Source organism: Equus caballus, chromosome 9 (genome assembly GCF_041296265.1).
Source record: "Equus caballus isolate H_3958 breed thoroughbred chromosome 9, TB-T2T, whole genome shotgun sequence".
In the NCBI taxonomy this organism is placed as follows: Eukaryota; Metazoa; Chordata; class Mammalia; order Perissodactyla; family Equidae; genus Equus; species Equus caballus.
Window position 1 is genome coordinate 81633720 of NC_091692.1, and position 10318 is coordinate 81644037.

At 41.5% G+C, this 10318-nt stretch overlaps 1 protein-coding gene across 6 annotated transcripts in view; it reads left to right on the forward strand.

The window, feature by feature from the left end:
* The window catches only part of FER1L6 (fer-1 like family member 6), a 213824-nt gene extending 206695 nt beyond the window's left edge, over positions 1–7129 (forward strand). For all 6 annotated transcript variants that reach the window (XM_023648929.2, XM_023648930.2, XM_070222469.1 and 3 more), the window contains 2 exons: positions 3664–3764; positions 5125–7129. In XM_023648929.2, coding sequence (XP_023504697.2) covers positions 3664–3764; positions 5125–5308 — 285 coding nt within the window. In that variant the 3' untranslated portion in view covers positions 5309–7129. The remainder of the gene's footprint in view (positions 1–3663; positions 3765–5124) is intronic.
* Positions 7130–10318: the final 3189 nt, after the last annotated feature.

The window sequence follows — 10318 nt, forward strand, 5'->3', positions numbered from 1 at the left end:
TAAATAACATACACAATACAACAAATCTAGTCTTTTCAGGAACTTTCTTCATTTTCTTCCATCCTTAGATGTCATTAGGTTAATAGATAGTCTCTCAAACTGTCCGTTTTCTTCTAGCGGCTCTGATTTAAAATTACTTTTGGAGCATATTATTAGCTTAAGCCATCTACTTGGTGCTTGGTTGAATACTGATGACTGAAATAGGGCACGGAACCCTCTGTGTGGAGAGACATGGAATGAGGAGCAGCATTTATCAAAACATGTCAAAACTGGATTGAGCACTGTACATGTGTTATTTCATTTATTTTTCAAAGCAACCTTATGGGTGACATGCTATTAACATCTTCAAAACAGTGAGACTGAAAGAGGGCAGGTAACTTACCCCTGATTTCATAATGCAAATCTATCTGCACCAAATCCTAGTCACTCAATTCTTATGCTATGCTAGGCTATGCTAAAACATTCCTTAAGCCATCCAAGGCCAGCCCTTAGATGGAAGTCAAAAACATATTCTCATGGCAGAGCCAGCTGTGACAATGATTATGGGGCTTCTCTTGAACATTTCAGAAAAGGCACGTTACAGCACAAAATTGGGGTTCTTTTGCCTGATGCACATAAAGAGCCAATTATTACAGCATTGGCTTTTTGGAAAAGAAAAAAGCTTTATTGCAAGGAGACGGGGCAAAAGCTCTCACATCTGTCTCCTTGATCCAGGGCTTGGGCCAAAATTTATGGATGAAGGGCAGGGCTGTCTGAAGTGTGGAGACAGATGGTTGGGGGTGAGGAGAGGTGAGGTCATTGATGATTGCACGTGGAGTCAAGCTTCGTGGCTGTTTATAGGGCGCATGTTCACAAAGCGGTGGCATTAGCACGATTTGAGGTGCAGTTTTCAGCCCCTTGATGTCAGAAGGGTCATTTATTGGGGATTTGTGCAGGCCCAGTTGATGGGTTGATGGTCTCAACCAGCTTGGAAACTAGACAAAGGATCATTCTCGGTTCCTGAAAAAAACACTCTTAATTACTCTGTTGATAAGATGGGTTCAGTTGAACTGGTCCTAGAGGGCCCGCAGTTATGGGCATATTCATTCATGGTCAATTAAATAGCCTGCTTCTTTTCTTCCACAAAAGGGGAAACTTGGACACATAAAATAGCAGAGGATGGGATTTGGTGTCAGGGGACCTGGGTGCAAGTCCTGATTTTGTAACGCAAGTTAACAAACACGATCAAGCCTTGGTTTCCTCAGCTGGAGAATGGGAATAGAAACGTTGTCTACTTTGCCAGGTTGTCAAAAGGTTTAAATGGACTCATGCATGTGAGAAGCACCATGCAAGTTATCCAGCATAAACTGAGCTTATTATTAAGCAGTGGAAAACAAACAGGCAACTCTGATCTTTTCTCCCTGGTCCTAACTTGTTCTCTGTTGATTTTGTCCTCTCTTCCAAACATTCTGGAGCCCAGCAACTGGTTAGCAACTCTTAAAGTGACTCTCCTTCAAGTCTAGAGGAGTTGGATGAAGGTCTTAGTATATACTGCTCAGTAGAGCTCGTCATGTCTGAAAGACCTCTGGAAATAAGCCCTTTTTGCATATTGGAAGCTCCTCTGCCATGAGTTGTGGGCTGGCTTCTTGGGTTTCTTCCAGCCATCAAGTCTTTCAGGGGCTCCTTGGGCTTTAACTCTACCTTTCAGGATGCCTAGAAGTTAGAGCCTGAGTTGCTTTAAAGAACATCTGGCCATTTGACAGATGAGGAAACTGAGGTCCAAGAAGACAAGTGCCTTTAGGTGGTGATTATGAAGACAGTCATAGAATCATGTCATGTTAGAGTTGGGAAGGTCCTTGTAAACTTCTGGTCCAATTATCTGGCAAATGAATGAATAAGTTGGGAGGCAGCCTGCTATAATAGAAAGAGCATGAACTTGGGCAACATACGGACCTCAGTCCAAATTCCAGTTTGTTGGCTTATAGGCTGAGTGACCTTGGAAAATTTATATGACCTCTATGGCTGCATTTCTCCAACTATAAAAAGATCTACTTTGCCTATTGCTGTGATTGATATAGATAGATAGATAGATAGATAGATAGATAGATAGTTAGGTAGAACAAACCTGGGACAAAATGGGCATTCAATAGGCATTGCAATTACAGTTAGAGTTATAATACTATTACTCCACTGTTGATATGTAGAGGAATGACTGGAATCAACAAAAGCTTTATATTCCTTCTTTCCCAATTTTCCAGTACTTTCTGAGTGCCTATATATGCAAGTCATTTCCTATAAGGCCAAGATTTCTCAATGGGAATAAAAGGCTGCATATATACATATTTTTAAGGAACATTTGTGGATCATAGGACATTTAATGTGTTCCGAGTTAGGCCAGGGTTCTAGTCTAAAGAATGGATGAGAACACCTGGAACTCATGACTTCGCCTGAATAGAAACCCACTACACGTCTTTACTAATTCAGACGGCCATGCCACTGTCTCTCTTCTCTGGCTTCAACCTCACCCCAAATACTCTGCTTCTCTAATTTCTCCCATGACTACATTTTCATGGCTGCCAGCAACCAAACCTACTTATTCAGGGTTCTGGCTTTTTCAGGGTGAATAGGTAAGTTAACATTAGACTATTGGCTCATCAGAATCTCAGATCTTTTTGCTGGGGTAAGAAGTCAGCCATGCCTCAGAAGTCTGGTACTGCCCCATCCACGTGTGATTCAGAAAGACAAGCTTTAACAGTGAACATAGGTGCTAAAATACTTTGAGGATGCTCTAGTCTTGTACCAGTTCTGTATCCTTCCTATCACCTTGAATCTCAATCCACAAAATCAAGAGACAGGCATCTCCGCCACCAAGAACGGGAGTTCCAGGAGATCAGGGATCATGTTTTTCTTAATCATTGTTAAGTCCTCAGAGCCTAGTACAGTGCCTGACATACAGAGGGTCCCCCAAAGAAGTGAATGAATGAATGAACAAGGCAGAATAACTCTTACCTTCTGCAGAGGTCCTATCTCATCCTTTGATAACCCAAGACTTAAACATCACTGCCACTAACTCCAGCACAGTGCCCTGAAGAAGCACATGACACAATTTTCAAGCTAAAGGGGCTATTTCTTATTGAGGGAGGAGAAGGAGAGAGAAAGTGCTAAAATAAAAGCCTGATTCTAAAACAATTAGTGGGGACAACAAAAACATGAAGGATGACAGAAGAGCCATTTGGCAAATGTAGGGCCATACCCACCGATTTCTTCTTGAGAATTGTTGAGAGAGAAGGAAGATGGTGGCAGATTCAAAAGGGTTCTGCCACTCAGGTAATTAGTCCCCTTTCTAATTACTGTAAGGTTTCTGTAATTAATACTATTTCTTCGGATATTCAATGATTACAAGTGAAATAGTACATGTGACCGAATATGTGTGTGTGTCAGTGTCCATGTGGGACACACTCCTTTCACAAAACTCAACAATAACATCATTTCAGGGCTTTTATTGTTCATCATAAAAATGGCTTCTCCCAGGACAAAAAGCTAACAATATTTCTCAAAATAAACCAGCAGGATAGTCAAAATACTTCCTGGCACTCTCCCACATGATAACACTTCTTCTAGAATGTTGGCATTGCCCCAGGCAGGTCTTTGTAACTAGAAACTGAAACTTTCATCATTGTGCAGGGCAAGGTTGAAGCCGAGTTTCACCTGGTTACGGCAGAAGAAGCTGAGAAAAATCCTGTTGGCAAAGCCCGAAAGGAGCCAGAACCACTGCCCAAGCCCAAGTGAGTGGACTCATGGTGGGGGCATTAGAACTGGGAGAGGCTCTGTGGGGTCCCCGTATCAGAGGACGCGGGGCATTTCTCTAGAGGATTCCTCTGGGAGAACTGAGAGGCGAGGAGGCAGACAATAGGTGCCCTCCGATCTATGTACCTTTTTGCTTCTATCATTGAAAAATATTCTAAAAACATTACAGAGTGTTTGGCAAATGGGGAGGGCACTTTTCTGTAATACTACTGCAGAAACATTTCTAGAACAATTTCATATATTTTTTCTGATTATTTTTTCATGTGAATATGAAATTCACAAGAATTTCTTTCCTACTTGCTCTCTAGTCATACATACAAAATTATTTTAATGTTTCATTTATCCTTTGCTGAAAAGTTTGGCTTTGTTGCCATAGTTGCAATAGTTGTCCAACGCCGTGGAATATTCCATAGCCTTGATGCCCATAATTGACTTGGTTGCCACCCATAATTGGATATTTAATTTACTTCTACTTTTTTCCATTATTATAATATGATGAAAATCTTTCCCCTTTATAAATTATTACCTTAAAATAAATTCCTAGAAGTAAAATTACTAGCAGAAAGGGTTAGTCTATTCAATTTAATCCACGGTTACATAGCAATTAAAATGTAAACATATATAGATATGAAAGATGTATCCAAAATACTCTTTCCAGTTGTATGTGCCTTATCCCTTCCCAGACCCTCAGTGTCTCAAGATGAGTGGTCTCTTCTCTGTACCCACCTTTCATCTATCTTAGTGATAGGAGCACATTGGCTGTTTAGTTATTCATTAATTCAAAATTACTTATTAAATTCTTACAGTGTGTACCTACTGAAAAAACACTTTGAAGAACACTGAAGAAATACAAGACATAAACACTGCCTTCCAGAAGCTTTCAATCTGTTTAGGGAGAACACACAGACTCATAAAATAGTTATCAGAGTGTAGAAGACAAATACGTTAGGTTCAAAAATGTGCTGGGTCAAGTGGTAAGGGAGATAGGAACTCAGAATGAGGGGAATTATCATGGACTGGGATGGTCAGGGCAGGCTTCATGGAAGAGGTGAGGCTTGAGCTGGTTGGGGTTAGACAGACAGAGGGCACTCAGACCTGTGGCTGGGTGCTAACTTTACTCTTGCCCTCCTCTAGACCAACCTTTAAAATGATGAGGAATCGTTACGGCCCAAAATGTTAGCTTGCTCCCGCTTCAAGGCAACACAGTCTTTTACTGTTCTCAGGCCTCTCTTAGTGAACCTCCAGAAAGTGGGAGTCAGAGATACTTCCTGAGGTGCTGAGAATCCTAAACGTTGACAACGTAGCCCCTTGTCTGATCTTCTCTTGCTTCCCTCTCAGCCGCCCAAACACCTCCTTCTCCTGGTTCATGAGCCCCTTCAAGTGCCTGTACCACCTCATCTGGAAGAACTACAAGAAGTACATCATCATTGCTTTCATTCTGATCATCCTCATCATCTTTCTGGTCCTCTTCATCTACACCTTGCCGGGAGCTATCAGCCAAAGGATCGTTGTGGGCTCATGAGGTTGGTGGAGGACCTGGACCTCCCCTTTCTACCGCTCCTCTTCTTGCTCATCTGTAAATATGCGAGCATGTGCTCTGTGCAGGCACGGTGCTGGGTGCTGAGGAGAGAAACCCAAAGGCCCTGTGTCTAAGGACAGGTCAGCTCTTCTTGGAGGAGACGGAAAGGAGCATTCCCTCCCTACCCCAACCCCGGACAAACTTATAAGCCTTAAATCATGTTTTTCCCCATCAACAGCATGAAATAATGACTCTTTTGCCTGAGAGTAATCAATGATGACCTCAAATTGATTTAGGCGAATGCTTTCTTTCTGTAACTGGTTTTATTCTGAGAGGTTTAATTCTGGGTCTGAGATTTTATTGGATGTACTCTCTTTAAAATAAAATTTTTACAGCAAATAAAACTGAAAACATTTTAGCAAATTACTAGACATTTAACCTGTCCCATATATCTTAACCTTGCTTAATCCTTACAGTTTACAGAACACATTCACTAATTTAGGCTGCGAAACTCTCCTTGGAGAAAACGTCATAAAAGTCACCTAAAATACTTCATTGTTGAAATTCCCATATAGAGATGAGATGTTGCTGGTTTTCTATTAAAATCAACACTTGTAGACCGTGTGCAGTAGTAGGAGTGAATTCTGGAGAAATCCATTTGTATTTATGCTCTGTGGAAATTTCCAAGTGGGAATTTTGTAAATATGAAATGTAATTTTGTGTATTTGTGCATGGGGTAAGTGTGGAGCTCCATGGTACCAGCAGGAATTCTCTTAAACCAGAGAATATAGGCCCCACCAAAAGTGGGTTCCCACAGACCGTGATACGAATGACCATTCCTGGCGCTATTCAACACTTAGCATACCGCCATGTGTGGCAGGCTCTATCATGCGTCTCAAGCACGCATTAATTTCAAAGGCAGTCTTAGAAATGATATTCCATGCACTCATCAGATGGGGTCACTTTTTCCTGAAAGTAAACCTTTAATCTTCAAAGTAGTTTAGTCTCAATGTGCCACCCCTGAAACCTACAGTTTCAATCCGGGAGGGAGTGGAAGTGAGGGGCCGGTGTTCTCGGTTAAAATAAGGAAACAAAGGAATTGGGATGTTTGGCCTCATACACAAATAAATATGGCAACCACTTCTTCCTATCATGAGGGGCCATTTGGCGATCCTGGAGCTGCTGGATTGGGATTCCCTTCTTGACACCAGTAGCACCATGCCTACTGTTTTCTTCAGATAGCCTGGCACATGTGTATCTCCTAAAATGTAAGATGTTTAATTCCATGAAGAAAGTCATTCTAGAATGTTCCTGATTCATCAAAGAAAGACTGAAGCATGTTCTGCGTGATTTTAGACTTAGTGTTTTCCACTGATTGTAGCCCTAGATGCTTACACTCCAGTAACCATAATGCTCTGTTTTCCTGAAGTTCTGGGAAATACAGCATTTATAGCCTTGGCAATGTTTCCTAGTGAAATTAGTTACATAAACTTGGGTTCATTCTTACCGTGGAATAACATAGCCACCAATAATGATGTAGTCAAAAATACTTGAGGATGTGAAATATATATATTGAATACACTGTAAGTAAAAAATATATAGGTTAGAAAACTATGTACAGTTTGATGTAAAAAAGAAAATATATATACATGGATGGATGAAATGTCTGGAGGAATATGCCAAAATGTTAATAGTGATTATCTTTAAGTAGCAGTATCTTTTCTTTTCCTTCTCGTTTTTCTATTTCTTCTAAAAGTTCTAAAATAAATATGCATTACTTCTAATGTAAAATGTTTAATAAATAAATATGTTTCAATGGGTTCATTTAAGAATATTTATTAAGTATCTCCTGTGCGCTGGGCAGTGGGGATACGGCAGAGGTAACACAAACATGGCCCCTGTCACCATGGATTTTGTGCTCCAGTAGCTCTTTACAATGTTTTCTCTTCAAATTATAGATCATTCAAGGAGACCGCTGAGTAAGAAATGTGTTGCATGGTGAGATTTAAGAAAAAAAAAAAGGAAGAGAACAGCGTTATTTTAGGATAGATTTGGAAGTAAAATATTATACTTTCTGCTGGATTCTGGACAGTAAAATAACAAGTCAATTCTTGACAAAACAATGCACATTGTTCAAATCCACAATAAGAACAAGCTAAAAATTGAAAATCCTTCAGAGTTATAGAGCTCATCGGCTTTGCTTTGATGTCGAAAGATGTCCGAATGGTGAAAATCCTTTAGCAGAACTGAAACGCTTTTAGATCAGATGGCATCATCAGAAATGTGTGAGAGGAAGTGGTAAGCAAAGACAATTTTGGAATTGGCTGTATCTGCCGTTCTATACATAGGTTATTGCTTATGGGCCGTCCTGCGTGTAAAAAAATAAAATAATGTTCTCAGCTTAATTTTGCAGCCTTGGCCCTAAAGATATTACAGTTTAAAAATAAAAACATTTGAAAAGCAGAAAACCCATTTCCCAAGAAGTTGTCATGAGTTCCTGCTTGTGTTCTTAAATAAAATTAATTTAAATTTATTCGTTTGACAGATTAGAGTTTTTCTTATAGCGTGAATCCATTTCAAGTGGTTTTGTTTATGTTTTTTACAACATTTGAATCCTTTCCCCCAAATTAAGCAAAAACAAAATACCAGCAACAACAAGAGTAAACAACCCACAGGATAGGATGTCCAATTCTGTGTCTCCAGTAGTTGAAACATTTGATACCTTTCTTGCTCTTTCCCTCGAAAGACACATAAATGGAAATCATGGGATCGACTTCACAGCCAGGGCCAGTTGGTGTTTACTCATCCGACAGATAATTATTGAGCTCCGTCCCTGTTCCAGGGGCTATAATCAACACTGGGGACACAAAAGTACACAATCGGATAAAGTAAGTCTCTGCTCTAAGGGAACATAGAGTTTGATGAAGAGAAGACATTAATCAAATAATCACACACACAGATAATCACAGACTGATGGACCCAATAGGGGCATAGTACTAGGAGCAGAAAGAGCCTCTCACAGAGGGCCCACTGCCAGTCTGGCAGTCAGGAAGTCTTCCTGGGGAAGTAATGGCTGAAAGGAGATGACAGATAAGGAAGGAAGATGGAGAAGAACAAGAGTACGCCAGACAGAGAAGACAGCATGTGCAAAGGCCCTGAGGTGGGAGGGGGTGAGGTAACTCGAGGGGTCTGAAAGAGGGTGAGCATCATAGCAAGAGGCAGAGGGTCCTGAGATGGGCCTGGAAAGTCATGTAAGGGCCACATCTTTAGGGTTTGGGTCTTTATTTTAAGGACAATGGATAGTGAAGGATTTTTAAGCAGTGGAGAGGCCTGATTAGATTTTTATTCCATGTGGAGAACAGATCAGAGGTATAGCAGTCCTCCCCACCAGAAAGGATGGTTGTTTTCACTCAATAATGGCAGCAGAGGAGGGAAATGAAGGGATCAGAGTTTACCTTTTTTATACTGTAGCATAATGAAGAATTTGGAATCTGGTATTGACTCTGCTTCATACAAGCTGTGTGACGTAAGGCAGCTAACTTTACAACTCTGATCTACAGTTTCCCTGTCTGTCCTATGAGAAGATTCATATTAAATAAGTGATGAAAAGTCCCTGGTATATTCTGGTGCAAAGCTACGTGTTGATGGGTCTGTAGCATGGAGAGTCTGAAGGGATGGGTTGAACTCAGAGACAGATTGTGAAGGGCTTTGAATGCTATGGTAAGAAGGTTGACTTTATGCAGCAGAAAGTGGGGACCCTTGGGAGAGTTTAAGCAGAGAAGTGGCAAGAACGGGTCTGTGTACTAGAGAAGTTGCTCTACCTATGGTGCAGGATGGATCGATGGGGATGATATCCAGAGGCAGAGGGACATCTTAGTGGTCAAAACTGTGGTGGGGGATGAGAACCCGTGCCAGGGCCATGACCACAGGGATGGAGAGGAAGAGGCAGATTCCAGAACGTTGGTACCTAAAGGCCCCCCACACCTGCACTCCTGCACCCCCCACACCTGAGATGCCTACCAGGGAGGACAAGGAAGTTTGAATCCTGGCTGCATCGTTTCCATCTGGGCAGGTCACTTAACCTCTCCAAGTCTCAAATTTCTCATCTGATGAGAAGGAATTATTACCTCCTTGGCAAGAGTTGTGAAGACTGGAGAAAAGGTATGTAAAGTGTCTAGCGTGTGCCGGCATGAAGCCAGTCCTCCGAGGAGAGTAGCTAGTGTCCCAAGTATCATTTCTGTGGGAGGATCAACAGAACGTGGAGTCTAATTGGATGTAGGAAGTGAGCAAAGAGGATCAGATCCGTGTTTTAGAAATGTTCTGGCACACGGACTAAGAAACTTTTCAGCCAGTAATACTCCCAAGTTTGTTTGTTTTCTATGGCTGCTGACAATGCACGCTCTGGATTTAAACAATACAAATCTGTCATTTTTTAGTCTGGTAGGTCAGAAGTCCAACATGGATCTCAGCGGGCTAAAATCAAGGCATCAACAGAGCTGCCTTCCCTCCTGGAGCTCAAGGGGAGGATCAGCTTCCTTGCCTTTTCCAGCTTCTAGAGCTGCCTGCGCGCCTTGGCTCATGGTCCCATCCTCCCTCTTTGAAGCCGACATTACATCTCTCTGTGCCTTTTCTTTGTAGTCACGGCTCCCTCTGGCTACAGTTGGAAAAGTTCTTGCTTCTAATGGCCCGTATGATTGCGTGGAACCCACCAGATGATCCAGGATAATCTCCCCATCTCAAGGTCCTTAACTTAATCACAACCACAAAGACCCTTTTCCTTGTAAAGTGACGTATTTACATATTCTGGGGATTAGATTTTGTTTGGTTTTTTTTTTTTTTTTTTTGGCAGAAAGAGGCATTATTCAGTCTACCGCACTGAGCATCACACAGACATTGTAATTCAGCCCAATTTGGAACTCATTTCAGTAGAGCTTTGAAAGTTGCTGGGATGATTATGGTACAAGAAAGAAGGAGGCTCCACAGATGCTTTTCTCTCTGGAACAAGAGGTTTCC